Source organism: Ostrinia furnacalis, unplaced genomic scaffold (genome assembly GCF_004193835.3).
Source record: "Ostrinia furnacalis isolate ACB-3 unplaced genomic scaffold, ASM419383v2 OfSCF0912, whole genome shotgun sequence".
In the NCBI taxonomy this organism is placed as follows: Eukaryota; Metazoa; Arthropoda; class Insecta; order Lepidoptera; family Crambidae; genus Ostrinia; species Ostrinia furnacalis.
Window position 1 is genome coordinate 318,897 of NW_021131151.1, and position 26,766 is coordinate 345,662.

Sequence of the window (26,766 nt, forward strand, 5' to 3'; positions counted from 1 at the left end):
AACAAAAACAATCTTACGTTATGTAAAATAACAATGTTTCAAATATTTGGCTATATAATGAACTTTTTACGTGTATTTCATATGATGATGATGTATGATGAATTTTTGATTTTTCTTTTATTTTAGGTACTTTTTACTAGCGTCCATTTTTATTTTTATCAATTTATTTACAGTAACTTCTGTTTTTATTATTCACACATCGCTTGTGATTTTATCAAATTATTTTAATATCTAAAGAGTTGATTTCAGTAACCATAATCTAAATTTAAAATTTCGAAAATACTAATACTTTTATCGACTTCAATAATAAGACAAGTGAAATGGGAACCATGTGCCATATTTTTAACCGACTTCAAAAAGGAGGAGGTTCTCAATTGGTATGTTTTATTGTATAAAAAGTGATGCTATTTTATGACCCGCTATGTGTATTATCATGGATCAATTAGTATATCTCTAGGCCTTACTGAGTACACCTATGAATGTATCAATTTCATTATTAGTATGTCACCTCGGAATGTCATTGCGTTGCCTCTATTATATTTACAAGTAAATCTATATAATAGTAAATATTTACTTGTAAAATATTGGCACATGGTTCCAATGTCACCTCATATCTTTCGATAGTAGCTAGACACACTTTGTAGTGATGTATGGAGTAAAAGAATGTTTGGCGTTTGCATATTTACAGTGTTGTGTTCGGTCTTCTGAACCTAAAACGTGCTCTCTCTCTATTATGTAAAGTTTTATCAAACTTTAAATACATTTCGCGCAATTCCATCTCTTAAACATAGCGTGCGTATCCCGAATTTTTACGGTTCTTATAATAATTTCATCATCTTCTCTTAGTATTACTTTGAAATACGTTAGATGGCGCTGTACGTATATAATTTAACGATTGCATCATTTTTCCGAAACAACACAACCCAGAAGTGGAACTGGCTTTAGTCGTGATTAATATTGGTGGTGATGCTGTTGATTCACTAGACTCAGGCCCGTATTCTGAAACAAAACTCAAGCTTGAATATACATCAAATATGATGATCTAAAGCCCGGTCTGTGAGCACGTAGAATTTTGTCCAATGACCCCAAGCTACCCATCCTTATCGCTCGCGCGTAATTATATTGCTGTCGCGACTGCGATTAGCACCCACAGTGAGTGTGCGAGCGCGACAGCAACATAATTACGCGCGAGCGATAAGGATGGGTAGCTAGGGGTCATTGGACAAAATTCTACGTGCTCACAGACCAGACTTATAGACACGCGGTAGTGTGTCAAGCCAAATTCAAGTAACAGAACTGGCGAGCAGCACCGTTGTTATTTTATATTACGGGTGTGTTAAGTCTTAGACCCAGCGGGTTTGATTTTTAGTGGGGACAAAATTTCCTGCTCGTTATGGTTGATGGTAGCCTGGTAGGGTTTGTTTTAAGTCTGCCTAGCTAACAAGAACAACAATGTTAACAGCATTGTTGTGTTTTGGGCAGTTGGAGGTGAGATAACCAGTTTCTCTATTTTAGGGTTCCGGATGATTCTTATTTGCACCTTCGTCTGATCTTCATATTTCCATCACGTGCGATGGCTACCATCGTAGAAGTAGCTAGAAGTAATATAGTACCTATACAGAAGTTTCTAGAAGTAATACGTCATAAAAGTCACGACCCCGATGCCAGCTAACAAAGCCGCGAGGTGTTTGATCGACTGCCACTTGTATATGATAGTGCAACAAAACAGAGTGGCTGAGTGGAGTGACAATGGTATCCATAGACGTTTGTAAAGTCCAGTCTCCGAGCAAATAGAATTTCAACCAATGACCCCAAGCTACCCATCCTTATCGCTCGCGAGTATTTATTTATATTGCTGGCGCGCTCGCACACTCACTGCGGCTCGCGACAGCAATATAATTATGTGCGAGTAATAAGGATGGGTAGTTTGAGGTCATTGGACGAAATTCTATCTGCTCGGCGACCGGACTTTACAAGTAATAATACCTTTATAGAAGTTTCTAGAAGTAATACGTCATAAATGCCATGACCCCGATGCCGGCTAACAAAGCCGCAAGGTGTTTGAGCGACTGCCACTTGTCTTCTTCCCGGAGAAGGTCCGGTAACACTGTGACCAGCGCTATGTGTAGGAACCCGCCCGCTGTGAACGGGACTATCCAGGATGTCTTTGCCTCTGTGGAATGAATGAATTGGTTATTTTAATATAGGCTTAGATATCTTAGTAAAAATCAAATTTGCAAGAAAATGCGTCATAGTTAATACAGTCATTTAGTCTCCACCATAATTGACCACAGACACAATTAAAAATAATACACTGGTCTCACAAATATCGACCCTCCCGCTATAAAACTGTTAAGTTGGGATTAATCGCTATCCATCTGTTAAAGAGGACACGTGAGATCATTATTTGGTTTTATAACCATAAAAATTGGTCTAATTGATCCCAGAGGTGAGCCCAAATTGAGGTCTTTTTTCAAGTCACATTTATTGTATATCGCGTTTATGTTAATCGTTTATTAAGAAATTAAATGTGTTTTTCTATAAGGATATTTATTGGGCTTTCAAATAACACCAATATTGTTGGGGCACCATGATTGTGTCAGTAGAAACGAGTTTTCCTGTAAAACGTAGGTGGGCCGATTTTTGTGATGACCAGTATATTTTGGCCTTCACTCCACCGCATACTAAACAGTTTGGGGAGGTTGGGAAGTCAATCTATTTCTGTAGATTACCAATATGAGCCACGTAAAAAATGTTGTATTTGAACATCAGAATCCTTCTAGATCAAACAGGATATTTGAAGGTACTTCTGACAGTTTGAGATACGAAATGCCCAAAATACAAAAACAGACTAAAATGTTTACTTACCTATCGCATTTCTGGCTCCGCTGAATATGACGGCGGTCATTGCACCGATCAGACCAGCTGAAGCGGTGGCCTGGAAAACACAAAATAAAACAATTAGCTACTTTGATTGGCATCCCAAGACAAATTAAGGTTATGATATTTTAATCAAGTATTTTTTGACGAAGTACAGTCAGCGCCAATGAGGGTTTTCGCGATTGAAAAATCCAGATGGCAATACGTAGACGTGAGGTCCAAATGCTGCATGATTGGTTATTTTTGACATGACATTGACAGATATGTCAAAATCCACCAATCATGCAGCATTTGGACCTCGCGTCTACGTATTGCCATCTGGCGGATTTTTCAATCGCGAAAACCCTCATTAGTTCGTGATACCCAAAGTGGCCAAAAAGTGGACAACACAACCTTATTCCAAATGTAAAAAAGACGTATTGCGAACTTCTGGCTACTTTGGGTGTCACTATTTGATGCTGACTGTACACTTGTGCCAACTACATATCCGTATGTATGTAAAAAAATAGAAATGTAGACATACCAGTTGCGCCTTGGCCGCTTCCCACCGCGAGAACCCGCTTTTCAGGAGAATGGCGAAGTCTCCCACTTCGTGAGGGATTTCATGGACTGCAAAATAAAAAATCAAAATTATTTTATTCAATAAGACCAATCAATCAATGCAATAATAGAAGTGCGATTATTAATTACTTGAGCGTGCTTATAAACGAAAGAGCCACAAATCAAGTACGTAAAATTGCTTTTAGTTAGAAAATGGTACTATAGTCTGCTCTGCGAGCACGTAGAATTTTGGCCAATGACCCCGTCGCACAGTCGCGACAGCAATATAATTACGCGCGAGCGATAAGGATGGGTAGCTTGGGTTCATTGGCCAAAATTCTACGTGCTCGCAGACGGGGCTTTAGAATCATCTAAATATATTTCATTTCACAAAGACGCCCGATAAAATTCATCGATTTTTTTCAAGTTAGCCGTTTGATGGATTTTAGCTTGAGGGGACTTCGTCTCAATTGTGAGGGTAACACTGAGTAGGTATATCAAAATTGCTTTTCAGGTTTCAATCAAAGTTTTTACGCAGTTGGGTTGTTTTTTCAGCAATAAATAATTTTGTTTGAGACTGTTATACTGACCGAGTATAGCGAATGTGGTGAGCAGACCGACTCGGAAGCCCACGAGGAAGGAGCCGCCCACCGCCAGTCCATGCGTGAAGTTATCTATGGAGTTGGCCATGAGGTTCAGGTAGCCCGCCACCTGCAACGGATAACATTATTTATTATTTATTCGTGAATAGAACGGTAGTAACAGTAGTACCAATTACACTATTCAAATAAGACATTATCATTTCAGCCACAGGACGTCCACTGCTCAACATATAGGCCTCCCCCAATGTCTTCCACATCGCACTGATTAAAAAGATTATGAGACATGTAGAGGCTCCTTAAGAGCAAAATGACGATTTGTAAGAACTATTTATTAGTCTAAACAAATAAAGAAATTTTGACTTTGACACTGTTGGTAGACTTGGTAACAAGGCGGACTGACGACCTGATAAAGGTAGCAGGAAGGTGCTGGATGCAGGTCAGAATATATAGATAGATACAACTTTTTTTAATTTAATTTTATAACATTGAAATTAGTGTAGTTAATTAACCCTTACTTTCTCCGAGTATCGTATTTGCGGGTTACTATAGCCATAGAGGGCAACTTTAGCTAGAGAAAATAGTATTGCAATTGAGCCAATCTTGCAAGCAACTTGAAAACGCATGCCCATGGCATGCCCCGATTAATGCTGAGCGGGCCCCTATTTGACAGCAGGGCACAATGTTTATCTTCTTTATGTAATTTATGTAAATGTGATGTCGCTCTGTTTCGTCAAATAAAACATTTTTTACTTTTTTACTTTAAAACATGCATTAGTAACGCTATCTAACAATGCCATGTCAAATTATGTTGTTTATTGATATTGCTATGAAGAGGTGGGAAATTAAATCCTCTTTTGTTTTGAGCCAAAGTTGCCCCCTAGGGCATAAGTAACCCGCAAATATGGGACGTACCGTACAAGACCGAATTGGTGGTCCGACATGGATATTATTCAGGCCATTGTCGCCTCATCCATGTACATATTATAGGGCTCAAACTTATTTTTCTACTTCTAGTGTGGGTGTTCATAAACGGGCCAAGTCATGTGTAGCTGGACTGCCAATAAAAATCAGTGAAGGCCAAGTTTGTAAAAGGGGAAGTTAACTACTACAGTAGAATCCCGATTATCCGGATCAATTAAAACCAGGGGTGTTCCGGATAATCGAAAATCCGGATACTCGATTTCAAAGTAAAATCAAACAATAATTAACTTTTTACAATAGAAACGTTTTTTTTAATTCAATACATCATTATAGACCATTGGATGAATCCATTTCTTATAAAAATGAACCAAGACGACGTCTGCTGCACCGTGTTACGGTGGCGGCGCCTTGTCGTTTGGATGGATCCAGAGGACCCTTAATCGATAATTAGAACCGTGAAGAATGAGTCCGGATAATCGGGATTCTACTGTACTCAAAATTTTATCATAACTTACATCTTTCTTCTCGCTCTTCTCTTTAGTAGCCTTCAGTGCCTTCTCTCTCGCCTCTCGTAATAGACAGCGGCCCATCCAACGGTTGCTGCCCTTCCCTCCGCATTTAACTGAACCATTCGAAGCGGCTACACTGTTACAGCAACCGCCTTCACCTGGTAACAAGTCATCATTGATCAATAAGTCCGCGAAAGACCAACTTCTTATTCGTTCGAGCATGTCACGATAAATGCTGAGCGGGACAGTTTTTTGCTACCTAACATTTCTTTTGTCCTGTACCTTTAAGTTATTCTGTGTCAATAAAATTAGTTCTATTTAAAGGCGGACAAAATGTAGATATAGTTCCAAAATACTGGACTGTCCTGTCGATGACATTGACAGTGGGGCGCCACCGTCAATACCGGATCGCTGGTTCAGATTTTTGCCATGTTGGAAACCATATAGTTGAACGATGGTAGCGCCCCCCTGTCATTGAGTTTGGTGGGACAGTTCAGCGTGGGTCATCTATACTTTGTTACCGACGCGGCACACATCAGGATCACCGAGTCGTTTTATGGCGTCAAGTGGAAATAAATTGACACAAGGATTCACTGGTGATTTCTACGTTTGCCCATTCTCTTAGTCTCCGTCTCCACTTCAGGAGCACAAATATCTCTAATTTACCAGAAGCAAATAGATAACGCCTTCACTTGATGAAATAGATCAGGGTTTCCCAATTTTTTTTTGCCAAGGAACCCTAACTGATTATACTTTTCCTAGCGGAACCCCCGTACTACTCCGCCCGCACGCCCTGCCCCTCCCTTGTGCGAGTGAACAACGTCGGTCACGAAACGTGGGATATTTTTTACGGAACCCTTGCGGCCTTTCCACGGAACCCCAGGGTTCCGCGGACCACCATTCGGGAACCGCTGAAATAGATCATCATCAGGTCATTTGGTCTCCATTGAAAGAGCACAACCCTCTCTGATTTTACCAGAGGAAAATCTTAGCCAACTCTATGCTGGCCAGACAGGTTGGGGAGGCTTGATGTTCGCATATTTGTCCCTTGTCGCCTCTTGCGAAGTTATAACATTCACGAGGTGAGTGGGAGTACCCACCCAGTCCTATTCTGCTTTGCCGAAACCACATTGAAATTAGGGAAAAGCAGGTAAAATTGGGACTTATTGCTTGCTACCAATGCAACTTGTTTGCATTGCAACCTTCAACTTAAAGCTACTAAAACTCACCTTTCGTGTTATTATTGAACACACAAGTGTCATACAGCTGCTTAGCAGTCACGCTTCCATTACAAAGACCCCCTTTATTCCCCCCGCGTTGTTTTCTCTCCAATTCTAGAAGTTTCTCGATCTCTTCTATTTCAATCTGCTTGATAGATCCGTTCTGCTTCGCTGGCGGGGTTTGTTCTTCTTCGCCTTCTGACGCTGCGAAGAGTTTTTCTACTACGATGAAGACTAGCATGCCAGCGAGACACCAAAGACCGCATTTTAGTGAAACGTGCTCGCCTTCTGTAAGAAGAAATTCAAAATCTATATACTTAATATTATAAATGAGAAAGTAACTCTGTCTGTCTTGCTTTCACGCCTAAACCACTGAACCGATTTTGATGAAATTTGGCATAGAGATAGTTTGAGTCCCAGGAAAGGACATAGGATAGTTTTTATCCCGGTTTTTGAAATAGAGACGCACGCGATAAAGTTTTTCTGTGACAGACAAAATTCCACGCAGACGAAGCCGCGGGTGGAAAGCTAGTTATAAATAACTTGAAAAAGTCGAAAATGCCTAAGGAAGGAATCGAACCTACGAGCTTGCCAGGCGACTGTTCTTTCAGCTGAGCTACTTAAGAGCCATTNTGTTACTTAGATATTATAGATTGTAACAAGTCCAAACTTGCACGGAAAGTTAGGTTTGTATTCTAATTATCCGTATTTGTTTGTGGCAAGTCGGTCAAATGGACGAAAACAGGAGCTGGACGGAAAACCGGCGCAATTACCCTACCTAGCTAGGGTATCACTAGCGTGCAGTCGGCTGCAATAGTTGTTTACTTATTTTTATCCCTCGTTAGGGTACATTCGATAACGAACACGGCTAGTTATCTTGTCGCTACATAAAGATAAGAGCCACGTAATTGCGTTAATTTGATACATCAAAATTATGATAATTGCGTCTATTAAACATTTAAGATTTGGTGGAGTTACCCAGTTGGTTATTGCCTTACAACGGTTATAACTTTTTAATATCAATATGTAATTGTAAATTTTAAGACATCTGCGTTTAGTAAAACAGCGTTAGTTTTGTAGCGAGTTTACAGTTACCTAAACAACGGTTTAAGTTAAACCAATCTTTTTAAGTAAAGTCTTAGCGACTTTTCTAGCCAAGTGTACATTGTCTTGACATAGCTTCAAGCATAACGAAGATAGGTCGAGGCGATCCGACGCCGTCTCTGTTTACGGCAAACAGCGGTCTCTATGTGAACGTGTATAGCTAGCTGTATGTGTGTATTAGTGAAACAGTTACGGCATACAGTTCCGCGTATAAAGGACTTTCAGAATTGCGCGTTGGTTTTAACCTCGTAAGACCGAAGAGTAAATTTTCTCGACTTCTAAGTATCGCCGAATGTGCTTTCAGAAGAACGAATAATTTGTAGTAGTAAACGCCGAGCACTTCAAGTAAAAAAAAATCTATGTTAGAGATTTTCTTTTGCATTCAAATTTTCAGGGGCCCTATATAATAGTGCATAGAGCTTATTTTAGGTGAAAAATATTAAAAAAAAATTTTCTCTNGCCCTGGATACGAAATATTCGTCAAGGCGAATCACACAAGCCCAAACTCCATAGGGTTCTATTGTTTTGTTACGGAGGTGGCTATTGCATCTCCTCCAGATCCATTATCAGACAGAGCTAAGAAATAAATAAATAAATATTATTATAAGTAAACAAATAACTAATATAATGCATCTTACTATCTTACTTCTTACTAGTCTTACTAATATTATAAATACGAAAGTTTGTGTGGATGTCTGGATGTTTGTTACACTTTCGCGTGAAAGTAGTATCAAAATCTGTTCAGTAGTTTTTGCGTAAAAACTACTGAACAGATTTTGATGAAACTTTACAGTACAGTACAGCAGTACTAGACAGTCTGTGTTCAACTATCACTCGGGTCGGAAGTTCCTATCGCAAGACCTTTGGTTCACTCAGTTCCGATACGACTCTAGTGCTGTGTGTAATTATTTTCGTGAATACACTGAGTTTATTAATTTCTACGAGTGGATTTCATTTTGCCTGAGACCTACGCCATGAACCCTGAACCAGAAGACCCTGTCGCCAGCGACAGCGACGCTCATCCATCCCTGGCGTCGACCGGAATAACAATGTATAGGCTATAATTTATGACGATCTGTGACAAACTAAATTTCAAGCGGGTGAAGCCGCGGGCAATACTACATATTTCATACTAGCTTTTTGCCCGCGACTTCTTCTGCGATGAAGTGGAAAATGGTTCTAATAGAATTAAAATATTCTAAGAAAATTAATTTTGTTAAATGATTATATTTTTTGATATAAAATCTACACATCATTATGTTTAAATATTTGAATACTTACAAAATTATGAGATCTTTCTAAAACAAAATTAAAACACTACACCTGCCGCAGATTTCTTTGTAAACAATGTTTTTTTGTTTTTCCTTCAGGTGCTAAAATCACCAGGCTATTGTGTGCGCATACTCTGGAGTATTCCACATACAACTGGTCGTCGGAGAAGCATAGATTTCCATTAAGTCTACTCCCGCTACCATATGGAACTCCGCTAAAACTCGTGAGGGCGCCAACACTTGCTTTTGTATCGAAAATTAGTATGAGCAGCTGCGCACGCGGTTGCCCGTTGCAGGCTCTATGCAACCACACTATTTTAAACCGTGGTCCCTAAGCATGAGATGGGAAACTGCACTCTCTTGAATTCTCTTGAATTTGATGGTGTTAGGGGAATCCTAGGAATGAATACAGACTTTCCAATGGAATCTCCTCATCAATATTGCGAAATTGCGAGTTGCAATGCAATGTTACGTTTTCACTTGTTATTTTATTGTAATCTGACCTTGATTTTTCAAACACGTGTCAAAATAAAAAAAATAATTTAAATCAAAAGTACTAAGGAATATTTCATTGATATCAACTTAGAAACAAGCACAGATCACAGAAACTAAAGGGAAATGTGACAAGGGACAAATTGGAACATATTGCTTGTGAAAGCAATGATGACAGTAGCGACGTCATTATGTAAACAGTTTATATTGCTTGCATAGTACTAAAGATTATTCGAACGTTGAATACTGATACCGCAATGGATAATGAGCACATAATTTGATTTCTTTGTGTGTGTGAATTTCTAATACGACACTGAGTTTCGAACTCAGCGCATTACTTAGCATCTCTCTATATTTCTATGGAACCAAGTTATCTCCAAAATAACATTCCACACCTTTTTAACCTAGTCAGGTAATAATTTTAATAAAATACGAAGCACGTCATCTATCAATAGGATATATGTATATTTTAGAAGTTAATAAATTATGCATAAAATATAAACACTTTAGAAGTTTAGTTAAATCGTAGAATTTCTGAAAAACAAGTACTAAAATCGTACTGAAAAAAAAAGTATTAATATGTTATCTAATTTATTTATTAAACGTCGAATTTTATCAAAGATTTTGGACTAAAGTTTTTGAAAATATTTTATAGCCTACATAGAAAAAAATTAGGATTCTAAATCGTGAAAGAAATTTTTTTCGGAGCCTATTGCCTCCAAACAAACAAACAAACAATTAAATCTTTCCTCTTTTATTAGTATAGATTTAACAACAAAACAAAACGCTTCTTTTTCTTCTTCACGAAACAAAACTCAAAGCGGATAAATAAATAAACAAATCTTTGGACAATTTCACAGCGCCATCTAGTCCAAAAGTAGGCAACCAATATGCTTGTGTTAAGGGTGCTATCATAATGGATATACTTTTTTATAATTTATTTATTAAATTAAATACATGGTACCTACATATTATACATAGTTACACCCAGATCCGTCAAAGAAATTAAAATTCATCATTTCAATTTCTGCTCGGCCGGCCGACTCGAAACAGCCTCTCGGCATAGTATCAAATGTATTTGGTCGCCGTACAAATCACCGCTTTACGACACGAACGCACGTAAACGTCACGGCGGGAAAAATGACACAGGTCCTGCCTTGACGGGCGCTCGCGCCATACTAATCGATGTCGGCTTGCGCATTGTAATTTATACTGATATTCACATCAATATTTTGACAAAGTGGTTACTAATATTTAAACAATAACTGTAGAAATCAATTCTACAATGAATATTCTTTATTTTGGGATACTTTTATTGCAGTTATTGCTGTGTTTTTAAACCAAAAACCACGATCAAAATGTGACGTTAATCTTCAAATTTGCCAAATTATTTTTAGATTTTACTCAATAATGGTAATGAAATTCAAGAATCTATTTCATTAATGGACTACAAGAATATATGTCCGATGATTACTATATATTTTTAAGCTTATTATATGAGCATAAATAATAGATACAGGACTTTGAAAATGAGTCTGCGGCAATTTTTCCGTAAAATGGTTGTGGGAGATGGGGCACTGTGAATTAAGCAAAAGAGTTTTAGTAAATCCGTTTCATTAATGGTCAACACCAAGGATTGACCTATCTTTCGCAGTTATTAAATAATCTCTGGGTGTTGCTTAAGATAGTAATTCATGCTTCCAAAATCTTAGAAATTCGCACGAAAATGTAAAATGGCTCTTATGAACCAGTAGTTTGAGTAGCAACTCTATATGCTCAGAAATTTTATTTAAAAACTGCAATGACATAAGAATAACTGCAGAAATTGTAGTTGGTTAACATAACTGTGCAGATACTATGGGCCACACTTCCAGCCATTTCCAGTCATGTCGTCTCGTACTATCGCAAAGAATAGCCATTTAATGAGAGCGAGAAAAAAAAATGGGTAGCTGGAACTGCGGCCCACTGTATACTGTGAACTTGTAATAAATTGTAACCTGTTTTGAGATTAACAAACATCATCATCATCATTTCAGCTACAGGACGTCCACTGCTGAACATAGGCCTCCCCAACGATTTCCAGCTTTGCTGGTTGGTAGCGGTCTGCATCCAGCGCCTTCCTGCTACCTTTATAAGGTCGTCTATCCAACTTGTGATTGGTCGTCTTACGCTGCGCAAGTGGTCAGGGCACATAGCACGCAGAACTGACGGTGGATGGGGCAGCAAAGTTCTGGAATGGAGGCCATGTACCGGCAAGCGCAGTGTAAACGCAATGCACGTTAAGGATTTGATTGTTGCACCGACGATAAGATCTTATTCATCATCATCATTTCAGTCATAGGACGTCCACTGCTGAACATAGGCCTCCGCCAGTGACTTCCATGATGACCGGTTGGCAATGGCCTGCATCTAGCGCCTTCCTTATATCTTTATCTATGATATTTAAGATCTTATGAGTTCATATTTTTTTTAGATGTCTAAAGATTTTGTATCAGTATCTGAATTATATCTTTTCGATTTTTATTTTCTCCAGTGTGGGTTTTCCTAAACACGAGGCAATCATCTGATTGCCCGATATGATCCTGATAGGTACCGCGCCTTCTTAAAGCACGTCGAGCCTTTAGTACAATAATCTTTGGCTGGTACTATCTAGATTTTGTTAGCCATCAATGCCACGTCGTCTTTATCAGTTCTTATCACTCAATCGTGTCTGAATGCATCTCAAAGTACCCAATTTATTTTTCAAGTATTCCTTTAGGTCCGGCTTCCACGAAAGCGGAGAGGAGATGAGTTTGAACAACCAGTCAGATTTCTTTATTTTCACAACAGCTCTTCGCTCAGCTTCAGTTCGGAAATCTAATTGATTATTTCAATACATCTCCCTTCAATTTTAGTGGAAATCGGGCCTTAATATTCTACACTTTTTCGAGTATCATGTCTTATTTTGGCAAAAAAAAAAAAGAGAATCAAGTTTTTCTTTTTGGTTTGCAGGAAGGCGCTGGATACAAGCCGTTACTAACCTGTCAATATGGAAACTTTGGGGGAGGCCTATGTTCAGCAGTGGACGTCCTGGCTGAAATGATGATGAGGGTGACAAAGACAAAACCGGCCTTATAAAAAAGTATGACTAGCCTCTCAATTGCATTGCATTATAAAATTCAAATGATAAACGTTGCTATCAGTCATGTACGCGCCTATCTGATACAGTTTATCCGCAATTGACCTTCCGTTAATGGAGAGGAACAACTATGTTGCACTTTTAGGTAAATACGTGCACTTGTAAATAAATGTCTATCTGATAAATAAGATTGCCATGAAGAGCTATTTCTGCAAACATAGACACATTTGTTCCATTCGCATGCAAATAGTCACTCTCAGGCCAAAATAGAAACTTCTTAAAGAGTATCCGTCTCCCCGAGAAGTTTATAATGATCGTCGTTTCAGCCAAATGACGTCCACTGCTGGACAAAGGCCTCCCCCAAGGTTTTCCACAATGAACGGTCCTGCGCTGCCCGCATCCAGGCTCTTCCCGCGACCTTTACCAGATCGTCGGTCCACCTAGTAGGAGGCCTGACGTGAGGACGTCTTCCAGCCCGTGGTCGCCACTCGAGAACTTTCCTGCCCCAACGGCCATCGTCTCTACGAGCTATGGGGCCGTCCATATATTACGTCAATCTAAATTAATAATATAATAATAATATAATATAATAATAAATACCAGCCTTGTTATGCAAAAAAAAAAAAAAAAAAAAAATCTGAAAAAAATCGATGACGTAATTTATGGACGGCCCCTATGTGCCCCGCCCACTGCCACTTGATTTTAGCAATTCTGCGAGCTATGTCGGTTACTTTGGTTCTCCTGCGGATCTCCTCATTTCTGATTCGATCACGCAGGGAAACTCCGAGCATAGCCCGCTCCATCGCCCTTTGGGTGACCTTGAGCCTTCTTATGAGGCCCATAGAGGCCCATATAATGATATGATGGTTATTTATAAAATTGTGGTTAATACATAATTCTTGGTCTACAAGACCTTTAGTTTCGTGGCGGTAGATTTGAAAATGAAAAGATGTGATAATAATAATGTAACTAAAGTATTTAATTAAATAGAATTTAAATTAAGATACATCGAAAACATACCTTTATTGTATCGGAATTAAAAACTACATCCTTGTTAAGAGGTTACAAAGGTCGGACAAATGTACTAAGTAATCTAAATCTACGGACATAATATGTAAAAATAGTCAGAAATCTTGATTGGATTCCAATAGCAATTATTTGTATCAATTACTTATCATCGTGTGTTGACATGATAATTATAAGCTGTAATTACACAAGCATTAAATGAAAAAGTGAGTACAGTTTTAGCGAAATCTTGTCATTTTCCATGAATGAACAATTCTATGGGGCAAAGCCAAAACCTGGAGACAATAAAGCCTATTTTTCGAGCGATTTTAAACGTTATATTTATTTTATTTTAACTGTCTTTAGTGTTGCACTGTTAAACTGACTACTGGAGAGAGGGAGAGAGATAATCTTCCTAGACCCTAGGGAAAGGTCGCGCCATTTCTCGTAAGTACTGGCGTGGAAACCTTATGATGTTTGTGTTTTTCACACTAGTTGCTGTCCTACAACAGCTTCATATACTTGACTAGTGTCTAACGGACTATTCCCACCGCTGCAACTCCTTTGTAGCCAGGGTCTATATGTATAGCTTGACCGACAATAAAAACCCAACAATGAAGGTCAAGTTTGTCCCGGGGGAAGGTAAACTGTCATTGGACCCGCAACGAAATTAATCTAATTTGAGTAGTGGACTAGTCTGCTAGTCTTTACTGCCTGAATAGCATGGCTCGTATCAATCAAGACTCGACAATCAACGACAATAATGAATTATTTATGGTGTCAATGGCCTGGCAAGATGACGACAAGGATGTTGACTCACAGTTTCCTTAAATGATAATGGTAATGTTAATCGCTATGTAAAACTGTTTTATACTTCTGTACAAGTACCTATCTATTAGATATCAACAAGAAGCAATTCCTCTTCCTGTAAAGTCTTTTCCACTATTTCCTTTCTTTTTTAAGCTATTTATTTATTTTATTTATTATTCTTCTAAGGTCCGATTCGACCAAACTTTTATTCGAGAATAACTCCAGGTATAACTGGCACATTTACAGTTTCAGTATGGGAAATATGTCGAAATGTCGAATAAGTGACGATTTATTCTGAGGTTAATATTTTACATTAATACTCTTGTTTGGTCGAATCCACGCTAAGAGTCTACTTAGTACTTTTACAGTTTGTATACAGGAACTTCAAACAGTAGATTCTGGCTGTACAGGAGTTAACCAGCAAGGTTCTGACATCTTTACCACATACATCATCTTCAGATTACTGAGTGTCCCCTTATAGTTTTGGGAAAGCGTGGAAAAGCTGCAGCTATCCAATCTGATAGGGTATTCTCTAAGGATACGAGTATCTTGTTCCGCTTTTGCCGTGACAAACCTGAAGAATTGACCCATCTACCGGTCAATAACACACATTCCGTTATAAAAAATGTAAACAAACGTTACCCAGTTAAAGTTATTTACGAATATACCTATCTTTTAACCACAATTTCCTTATTGCTACTCCAAGTCAGTAGCGAATATACTTATTTGTATTATCACGTTTGTCAACAAACTATTGCCGCACGCTTACGATAATGAGTTGGAACACAAAACCACAACAAAACCCTGATGATTCATGCAGTGTGCAAACATCGACTTTATTGCAATGAAATTAGAACATTAAATACCGTTGTAATGTGTACTTGTTAATGAATGGAACGCAAAACCTCAACCGCCGTAGTAGGGCGACTCGTCATAGACATGTCTGCAGGTTTTTTCTAGTGAATGGTTATGTTACGGTCAAAGTGATAAATGTGAAAATTATGAATAATCGCCGGTTATTATGAATAATTACCGCATGATTTGGTAAATATGATTAATATGAGGTCATTTATGTGTGTATAAAACTAAATAGGCGGCTTAGGGGTGGCCCAGGCCACCCCCGCCGCACCTTAACCTATTTTTCACTTTAAATCAAAACATTATGTTATAGGCATCATGGAAAAGTAATATTATGCAAGAAACATTCCAAACTCATTATGCCAAATTATATTAATATATGATATCAAAACGTTCAAAAGTTTGGCTGTACACGAGCACGTACACAAGATGTTGTTCTCTTTTATGAAATTTGTTAGTACTAAGGTTAAATTATTAAATAATCACTGTTAAATGTGATTAATTTATCACTTTTACCGCGAATGTCGGTAATTATTCATAATAACCGGTTATTATTAATAAATTTTCAATTTATCACATTAACCGTAACAGTTACACATAAATAATTCTATACATGTCAATGGCATCTAAAGATTTTCCTTAAATCATTGTTTGCGTCGCGGATTTACGATTAATCATTTTTATCAAGAATCATGACAGTTATAAACATATCTTTAGTAAAACACGAGACAGGCAACATGGACTAAAAATAGCGTGCAACAAAGAAAAAGTAAGTACTAGGCTCATAAGATCACAGGCAGAATGAGCTTCTGATTGAGATTGTTTGTGTCATGGAAACTGTATTTAAAATTAACACTCTTGACTGTCCACAAGACAACTCAAGTGCTGTACATTGCTCTGTACCTGATGATTAGAAGCCGGCGTTCAGTATCTTTGAATTATTCTAGTCTTTTTGTTAATTTAACTGCCTTAGCAGTCAGCATAGAAGCATGTAGTGGATTGTGCTCGCAAGACTCAAGACAGAAAAATGTAGAGAAAATTCAGTGTCATTCTCCGATTGCTTAGGAGTTAGTAGGACATTGGAGAGTTGCAATGTCCGAAATCTGATTACTTTTTTCTTAGAAGTCGGAACACGACGATTCACGAATCGGGCTGTAGAATCAAAATTAAATGTTTGACAGTAATGAATTTTAATCCTCAATTGTTACTTAGTAACAGCCTACAAAGCAGAAGAATAGTAAGTACGCAAAAAAACGCAAAAAACATTTGTATACTACGTTAAGGAAAACCAGTTACACTTCGCAGTACTTGACAATGGATGAACTTCTGTAGTTTGTTTACATAATACAAAGTAGCTGCAGACAATGGCCGCTTGTATCGGTCGGTTGCTAGGCGGAGGGAATCCAGGGTTCTTCCGATCGGAATATGGACAGATACATCAAGTTAAACATTATGGGATCTTATACGATTGTATTTAGGTGTTATTTTGCAACAGCAAATCCCACCACCACCCAGGGTTCTTCCTGCCTCACGGCGTACGAACCGAATCTCGGGAGAGCGCGCGGGTACTTGCTCTGGGCTCTTTTCCCCGGACGCTTTGCTTGACTCCCTACAAATTTCTCAGATCCATGTCCCTTCTCTTAGTCAATTCTACCCCTTCTGGGGCTTGACACCACAAATACGGTACTTCGCGTCGGGCTGCTATCGTTGATAAATGTCATCACTTCTACTCATAACTTTGCAACAGCAAATGTAGTCCGGAAAACGCATCGTGAGATGTCCACCCACTAGGTGGACCGAAGAACTCATAAAGGTAGCAGGAAGGCGCTGGATGCAGGCCGCTACCAACCGGGCGATGTGGAAATTATTGGGGAAGGCCTATGTTCAGCAGTGGACGTCCTCTGGCTGAAATGATGATGATGATTGTAGTACGAAGTGTTTATTATTTTGTTCCTTGTTTTTTGTAGTTTGATCGATAGCTCGATAGCGAAGTGATGCGATGAATAAAATTGGAAATAAGGTCAAGCGTTCGATTCCTGGTTTATCTTAGAAAACTGTATCTTTTGCGGCCTTGAAGAAAACTAATATAACGAATTCGATATTTATAGGTGTAAGATATAATTAATTTATTTGAAGTAGATATTACCACATATTTAATAAGTATTACGAGTATATTGTTTTAGGTAGCAGTTGATTGTTGATACAGTTGTTTAAGATCGTAGTGAATATTGAATTTAAATTGCGTCAATGATGATTATAAAGTGAATATTACTTAGGTACACGTGGAATATTTCAAATTAATATTTCAATATTATAATTATTGGGGGATGCCTATTTTCAGCAGTGGACGTCCTGCGGCTGAAATGATGATGTATTAATATTTTTTCATGACAAATAAAGTGAACTGAATTCGTATTATGCTTTCTGTATGTGAAAAATATGCGTATCTTTATGCGTATCTACTTTATCAATTTTCCTCATAAGTGAACGCTTTTAACTATTCGAGCAATTTTAACATCTACTCGTTCGTCGTTTAGTTAATTACTTCACTGTGTTTGGAATTCATTCAGTGATGTTAGGAATCTATTTAGGATTCATACAGTCCTAGACTTTCATTCATAATGTAAAAATACATACAATGAATATGATTTTGAACTACAAAACGTCAACTGACTGTACTGTATGTACCTATTTCGTTTACTGGTAATATTAAACAATTGGTTTAGTAGATTAAAACACAAAAAAGTTATTGGGACTGACTTGATTCGTCCGGAGTCGTCCGCGTTAATTTCGATCTTTCACATGTTGTTTTATCCATCCATATATTCTATAGCCTATGTGCATCATAGGGATAATATGGGATTCGAATGGTGAAAGAATTTTTAAAATAGGTCCATTAATTTCAAACAATCGAAATCTTTCCTTTTTATAAGACATGATTTTCTGCTAAAAACTTTGTCTAAAAGATCATAATATTAACAAGTAAAACAGCTTACCTTTTCTGCCAGCTAGGTCGTGTTCCCAAGACTCGGGCAGTAGATGTAGGAACACGTCTCCAAGCAGACCGCCGACTGCGAAGCTCAGCAGGACTCGCAGTGTTGCTGCCCCCGCTGTAAATAAAGATAATTTAATGTTAAAAGGCGTAGGAGATAGTTTACGTCATTTATCAAAGGATAGGGTATGGATAACTACTAAAACCTATGCTTTGGAAGGGAATGACTGCGTGTGTCAGTTTTTGATGATGCACAAATATCGGGACCACAGATGGTTACCTAATAGTTACTCAGGGAGACCGGGACTAAGAAAGAAGACCGCCATTGATTAGAAATTAGCACAGGACTGGTCTTAGTGGAAATTCATAGGGGAGGCCTTTGTCCAGCAGTGGACGTCATTTGGCTGAAAAGTGCGATTGATTAGAAATCTTTCCGTCAGTGCAAAAGATAACTATCTTACAAAGATTGAGGATATTCTGGCACAGTTAAGACATGAGACGACGAAAAATTTCGGGACAATGCCGAAATTCCAAAGCCTAGTCGAAATACCACACAAGGATGCAGTTTCATTATTATTTGTTGGTAGGTACATATCTATTTGTATTTCTATTATTATCGTATTCAATCAATACATCGTCAAACGTTTCTTTTATTAACATCATCTAAGAGTAAGACTATCTGGACTTCGAAAGCGAAGATTTCGATAGACTAGCTGGCCCTGGTCTATCGAAATTCAAGTTCAAATGGAGCCTCATAAATCAAGCCTACACCTCTTTATGTATCTAGATCACAATAGAGCTGAAGTGTCTTTTATGAATACAGGTTTCTTTATGTCAACTTACAGTCTTTGCTTTTTGCACAGCAGTCTTCGTACAAATAGACTTTAGCGCCAGATGTTTTTCAATTGGACACGCAAAATTTCATAACATTTCATCGGGTAACGACGAACGGTAGTTGCAATCGATTTAATACATTTCCCCTTTGAATAACAATCACATGAACACAGAACTCGGTTGTTTTTGTAATGGGGCGCTTGTTTCGAATGACAAAGCATTATCATAAATCGGTGTTTTTATCTATACAGTCGATAATAAAACCTTGTATCAATATACAGAACGTTTTTCATTGCTTCTGTAATGCATATTGTATTATACATGACCGCACCCATTCACCTTGAGGAGGCCTAAATCATACGGAAAAGAATAGAGATTCAATTCAAAATTGTATGTAGAGTCTTGACTATCAGTAGCTTTTTTCGCCTTGATGGAAGGCAAATATTAGGTAGGTATAGGTTCTTTTGTATTAGATTAGACTTTTTTAGGATCTAGACCAGGCAGTGGCATATGCCTGGATGTCTTTGAGACCTAGGTTCTTCGGGTAATTTTATTCTTTTCATCATGTAATTCATATTGTACTATGCAGAAGTAGTGGAATATTCTGCTGATCCGATTTATCTGTTAAACCCTTGTTTCCATTATAGACTTGACAGTTTCGTTACGCGCGATGATCCCTTCATCACCTGTGGGTGTCCGACACGCTTAGTAACATCTTCGTATCATCCGTGACGTCACTATCAAACCCTAATCTCTGGCTATCGGCGTGAACTGGGCATCTACCTACTCCTTACATTGTAGCATGATTTCCAAATATTCAGCTAGATAGTAATTTATGGACAGAATGATGGATTTACTGATGGTATCTGAAAATTGTGAAAATATCAAGTGATTTTAAGTAGTTTCTTTGTGTTTAAATTCGTATCCATCATCATTTTCTGTATTGAACGAGTATTATTTTGTTCATACATGTTAGGTATACTGCATTTCTGATAAATACTGTTATTTTTTGAAGAATTTTTTCAGTCACTCACACCATTCATTAATGTTTTAATACGTGTGGTTTAAAAAATCATTAACAATCTTCATATCGTGTAATTATCAGGTTGTAGTACATATGTAATAAATTATCAGCCGTCGAAGCAATCGATTATGCTTAGTACTGATTGAATGATAAGTTTATCAATTATGTTTACAATCTTAAGCTTGTTCTTAATCAGGTTTGGGTCTTAAGGCCTTATCATTCAGTTGGGTACAGATTTTACCGTGCGTTACCACCAATGTATTATTTTAATTCATTATTGAAGATTAGTGAACCTAAAAGAGTCAAAAGCCTCGATAACTTATAAGATGATAAAACCAAAATACGCTCAATTTTAAAAAACTTTAACTCAAAAAGAAAAATCATTCCCGAATTATTTCATTGGATCTGCTTTTTCAGGCTATTGGGATTGATCATTTAAATTTCAAATCTCAAGAGGTTAGAAACAGCAGAGATGGTAACACACGTCCTTTAAATAGATTGTCAGATTATCTCAATGTCATCTACTATGTGTACCAATTCACTAGTTATTATTCATAATAATTAATGCTATTCATCAAAGGTTCAAATTAAAGGACCCATAATTTCGAAGGACCAAAATTCTTCACCGCATCGCATTCTGCTGATGCTAGCGAAACTGCTGAAGAATTTCCTTTCCTCGCTTTGCTTTCCTAAACAAAAACTTTCTTCAAGTCTTAAAAAAATCGCAAGGATGCTAGTTTTTTTGCCAGGAAACATCAGACTACATTGACCCGCGCTGTTTGGCTATATTATTCCTCAGTCACAACAATAAAGTGTGACAGATAACACAAAAAACAATGATCATCTGTCAGTGGAGCATCATTTGTGTACGACAACGCCTTACTGCAATGACACAGAGTTCAAATTTTATCAGCTATCATTGTTGGCCCGCCGCACGTACGGTGATAGCATTAGAGTGGTCTGATAATGGAATAAGCAACTGTTCTTGAATCGAGGATGGTGATAAGAGAAATCACCTGCTTTTGGGAAGGATATGACAATTAAATTAAAAAAACAGACTGCGGTAGGTTAACAGAAAAGATGCTTCTCATGGAAAACTATGGGATATCACAGTTGATAATTGCAGCAATAATAGGTACGGCAGCCAGGTAGATCTTCTGATTCAAAATCAATCCAGACATCCCAACTATCCCAACTAATATTATAAATGCGAAAGTAACTCTGTCTGTCTGTCTGTCTGTTACGCTTTCCCGCTTAAACCTCGCAACCGATTTTGATGAAATTTGGCATAGAGATAGTTTGAGTCCCGGGAAAGAACATAGGATAGTTTTTATCCCGGTTTTTGAAACAGGGACGCGCGCGATAAAGTTTTTCTGTGACAGACAAAATTCCACGCGGGCGAAGCCGCGGGCGGAAAGCTAGTTACTTTATATTCTTCTCACCAATTGATTTCTTTCAGATTTTTTTCTGACGATCTAGATTAATCCGGATTTTGGGGCTTCTATTATGATAAGTACCTTGTGTTAGAACACATTTGTTTCTCCGACCTCTTGCGCTGATTCTATGGCCATTATCACGAATGAGCAGCATACAATCATCCTCTGGGTACGTGAATTTTAATAAAACTTCGGATAGTCCAAAATTCTCTCCAATTGACTTTTCAGCAAAGATTTGATTGACTCGATCAATTTTAATGCAAGTAATCCGAGTATTTACATTATTATTCGTATCGAAACAATATCGCTGGGCAGTGTTATTGTTTATTGACATGCACGATTGCATACAGTAATTATAATTTCCCGTACCTACAGAGTAATCTGCATGTGTAACGGATACGGTGAGTTTATCGAAATTTAACGCGTTAGTGACTTTAATGCCTGAGAAGTTCATAACTTATGTGAAGTCAGTTAATCGTGGTCCACAAGTTGATAGAGTAATTAGTGGGATTGTTTTTTTGGTGCAGATTTGTTTCGAAAACAATAAGAAGAAGGTGGGTTTTGGTATCCGACATTAATCAAAGTAAAGCTTCGTTCAAATAAGACAACCACGTTAAAGAACGTTTACATCACTCGCAATTGAAATTGATGCAACAATTGCCTCGGTTGTCTCGGCATCAAGCAGTACTGGTAATAATTAATGCTGCCTGAGGTATTTGTACCTCGCAGCATATTGCATTGTCTTTATAACAAGTCTGAATTACTACTATGACTACCTAATTTTCCATCAGTCATATAGTGACATCACGGATGTTTTCCAAAGACCCGTGACATTACACTATTTTACAAACACTTGACTTCATCGTATTCTGTTTCTTTCCATTATGACTTGCAATTGGCATGACGTGATATGGAAAGAAGAAACAGAATACGATCCAGCAAGTTGACTCCAACCAACCAACGGTTCTTCAGAAGCATGGCAACGGTATTTTTGACGAGGGAGTATCCTCGATCATTCGATGGTTGGACATCGATTGTGAATTTGTGACCAAACATTACCGCGTGCCGACATATTCTGGAATATCTGAGGACTTTAACGATACAAAAGTCCTATTTACCAAATCCATTAAGGAGGACACCGATGCGCATCCAATAAATACATTTATTGGATATCCAGTGACCTATAAAATTGCGTATGACGCAAACGCCTCTCGTGGGTAGAAAACTGGTTAACGGGAGTGTATCATAGATTGTTTCATTCAGTTAGCTTTTTTATATTCTTTTGAAGATTTATTTGGATTTCTATATCTGTCCCTGTGATAGTTTAGGACTTCAGGCGATTTTCACGTAACGTAAAACGTTTTCGGAATTAATTCTGTCGCGGATTTTACTTTTTCTAGGGCAGTCTAAGGCTTCTGGTTTATCATAAGCGTAGGTATAATCAATTATTGCCTGGAAACCGTTTGCTGAAGGTTTCATGCTTTGACAGTCACAGTTTAACTTTCCCTGCACTGGTTGGGTTTTTATTGGCAGTCAAGCTGTAGATTCTAGCTACACAGGAGTTGCAGCAGTGGGAACGAGAGGTGGGAATAGTCCTGCAGACACAATAAGTCTCGTCTCGATTGGTGCATGGCAGAGGCCTATGGCGGCTCATTAAGTCTTAAAGACTGGTGTAAGACTGTCTTACATCAGGGTTGTGTTTAGTGGTTACTAGAACATAGTAAAGATTTCTTTTTTTTTTAATGCATTCAAAAGGTACAAAACAATAGTAACCTTTTTTTGAAGATTTCTTTTTGGACTGTAATCAAAAGGAAAAAAACAATGAATGGTGCCTTATTTATTTTAGTTATTTTGTTAGTAGAAAAAAACAAAAATAGACCACTTCTTAGACTAATTGTTTTTGTTGCTTTCGATTTCAAAAAATCTGTTAAAATGGTGAAACTTTAGTATCTATTGTGATCCACACAGCCAGTCAAGCGTTTGAGATAAGTTGCCTAATCTGAGTTTCATAAGAGCACTCAAACTGCTACCTGAAGTGGTTACTGGTTAGGCAAAACATAAGTATCAGATTCAATTTATAACTAAGAAAATATTAATAAGAAAACATCAAGTTAAGAATGAGATAAAATAATTAAACTTAAAAAAGTGTAATAGCATGAAATGTGGCATTCAGTCTGTTGATAGTTTGTTTTCTGGTAAAAAAAACCAGTTACACACAAAATAACAAGAAGTTGTTTTAAGATAAAACCAACAAATGAAAATATAAAAACAGTAGGACATATTATGACTCTGCTGTTTTATTTATCTTACATGTTAAAATCTTATTTATTATAGGTACAGATATAGGAATTGATATATCACCACTGAATTTCCCAAGCATTTAATTTCTTTTGTTGTAGCCAATATCCTAATCTGAATATGTTCCTAGTTTGAAATTTTGGGAATAATGGGATTATTTACAGACACAATACCACACATTTATTGTACCAAATAATTTGTCTACATTTATAAATGATTCAGATCTGTGCAAAAAAGATCCCAGAACATTCGGTACACACACACATAACAACCACATAGATTTTGTCCCTGTTTTGTCGTTATGCAAAATTATTAAAATTATGTAAAATAAAATTATTAGCCATATCATGTGAAAGAAAAAAAAACAAAGAAAGAATCTACAGTCGACAGCAGACTAAGTTAATATTTTTCTTGCAAAGTTACTCTCATTGCAACTACATGAGACATAACTGTTTTCCTATTTGGTTAACTATAACATGTATGGCAAAGGTTAACACAACCTGATACTAGCATGTTATTTTTAAACATCTTGACTTTGAAACAATGCAAGCATGTTTTATGTGAACAAACTTTTACAAGACTTGGTAAATAATATCTTTAAATATTTAATGACAACTTTGTATTGGTAATTTATTTTGTTGTTCTAATTTACATAATTCATGCTGTAGATAACACATCACATCACACACTTCTGTTTGATTTGTTGATACTTTCAGGGAAAATAAATAGGTAAAGATTCATTAAAAAATATTTTAAACTTCAACTACTGATTCTTATTAAAAATTGTTTTGTTTTTCAAGTTTCTAAGTAGGAACAAATGAAGAAACAATAAGAAAACTATTGAATTTTTTTAACATTGTTTTGTTTTTATTAAGTACAGTAATTAGTTGTGTTCAATTGTTTCTTTATTATATTGTATGTAAAAGACAGAATTATGTTTTTAGTCTCACTTAGTATCGATGGATGCAACAAAGGATCGCATGTGTAGTTGTTGGCATCCCACATGACATGGATGACATACAGTACTAAAAATAGGACCTTGTTCACGACGAATATTTCGCAAAATTAACAAAAGCAACACTCACCTCCGTCCTTAAACGACGCAGATTCGTCGATGGGTATGATCAGGAGAGGCAGGATCCCACTGAGTCCAACTAGAACTGAGGCAAGAGCGGCAAACAACCACGGATGTTCATCTAACTCCTCCATCAGAGTAAACAAATATTCTGGGATATATCCCGCCAAAACTGAGTCCGTCGCAGCACTCATCGCGTTAATTTTTTTTACGTTCTAAATTCAAAAACAATAACACCAGCCAGGAACTTCAAAAAGTTTTTTTTATTGTACGACTATGAGCGACCCATTTCTAGGAAGCTCAACCGATCCGTCTCATTCCGCACGACGAACTAAATAAATCAGTAATCAGTACACAAGAGATGTACGCTTATTTCCGAGATAAAGACATGAGACGAAATACGGTCCGACTTGAGATTGAGGACGTCCGCCGGTTTGATTTTCGTTTTCAACACTTACTATAGATTTCACTTCCCAATTAATGTTTTTTCATTTTAATAAACCCGCTCATTGCGCATTTATGTAACGCGTACAAACGAAATTCCAAGGTAACACGCCGAAACCACCAAACTCGATACCGAACTTGAAAATATCAAAACAAAGTATAGAACGAATGAACATTAATGGCTGGCCGTTTGACAGAAGGACAGAGAGTGAATGAATGAATGACAATGAAACAGGCAAGATAGTGTTGTCTACCATAATTTTATTCGATTATTTTACAGGGCAAAATCGATTACTTTATAAATAAGAAAATTTTCGAGTAGAGAGGATAAACGAACAGTCGATTTGGTGAGTAGCGAATGTTTTAAATTATTCTTTCTTTTTTTCTTTCTTACATTGAACAAAAAAAAACAGATTAATTGATGTCATATACTATAATATTAATGAATCTAACTTAAATGTTTTTAAATAAAAAACCGACTCCAAAAAACCTACACTAAAACGTAGAAAAATAATTACTAATTACCTACTTATTTATTAGGACGAATTATTAATATTTATGTAGGTATACCATGATTGATACTTTTGGAGTCGGTGCAAGCAAACTTTACATGTTTCATAATCTTTTTTATAAAATTTTATTAATTTTTTGCTTTTTAGTTAACTAATTATTACCTTGATGTTACCACTGAAGGTAGGCAGTACACTGAGACCAAAAAAAAATTGGTTCATAATCGGCGGAGATATTGCGTATAAAAAAGTTCATCCCCAATTTTCAAACCTTAGGGGTGAAATATTTTCTTCAAATTCGCATGAAACCACCCTTTTGATAATACCTATTCAACAAAAAAATAATCGTTCAAATTGGTTTATAATCGGCGGAGATATTGCGTATAAAAAAGTTCATCCCCAATTTTCCACCCTTGGGGGTTGTTTTTTTTATTATTAAATTTAAATGGAACCACCCTTGAGGTATTACCTATACGCCGAAAAAAGATTTGTTCAAATCGGTTCATAATTGGCGGAGTTATCGCGTAACAAACATAGAAAAAAAAAACATACGGTTCGAATTGAGAACCTCCTCCTTTTTTGAAGTCGGTTGAAAATCTGGTCTAGGTATTATTTAAATCTAAGAGTAATTATTTTAATCAGAAATGTTTTTCTATAAAATTTAACAGCCTTGTGTCGATACTTCAAATCGATTTGAATAATTCGATTTTTAAGAACATCACTAAGCTTGTTTGACGTATTAAAAAAATGTTACCAGCAACTAAATATTTTTGTACCAATTTGATAGTTTTCGCAATCAATATTTGGGATAGAATTTAGAATTA

The 26,766-nt window shown here is 37.1% G+C and overlaps 1 protein-coding gene across 1 annotated transcript; it reads right to left on the minus strand.

The window, feature by feature from the left end:
• Nucleotides 1-396: 396 nt before the first annotated feature.
• Zip99C (Zinc transporter Zip99C) lies at nt 397-25,609 on the minus strand. The gene is made up of 9 exons (XM_028301302.1): nt 25,000-25,609; nt 18,327-18,440; nt 6,682-6,960; nt 5,459-5,610; nt 4,011-4,131; nt 3,404-3,489; nt 2,869-2,938; nt 1,987-2,173; nt 397-999 (listed from the first exon to the last, which is right to left on the minus strand). The coding sequence occupies exons 1-8, from the start codon at nt 25,181-25,183 to the stop codon at nt 2,001-2,003; spliced, it is 1,179 nt and encodes a 392-aa protein (XP_028157103.1). The 5' UTR covers nt 25,184-25,609; the 3' UTR covers nt 397-999; nt 1,987-2,000.
• Nucleotides 25,610-26,766: the final 1,157 nt, after the last annotated feature.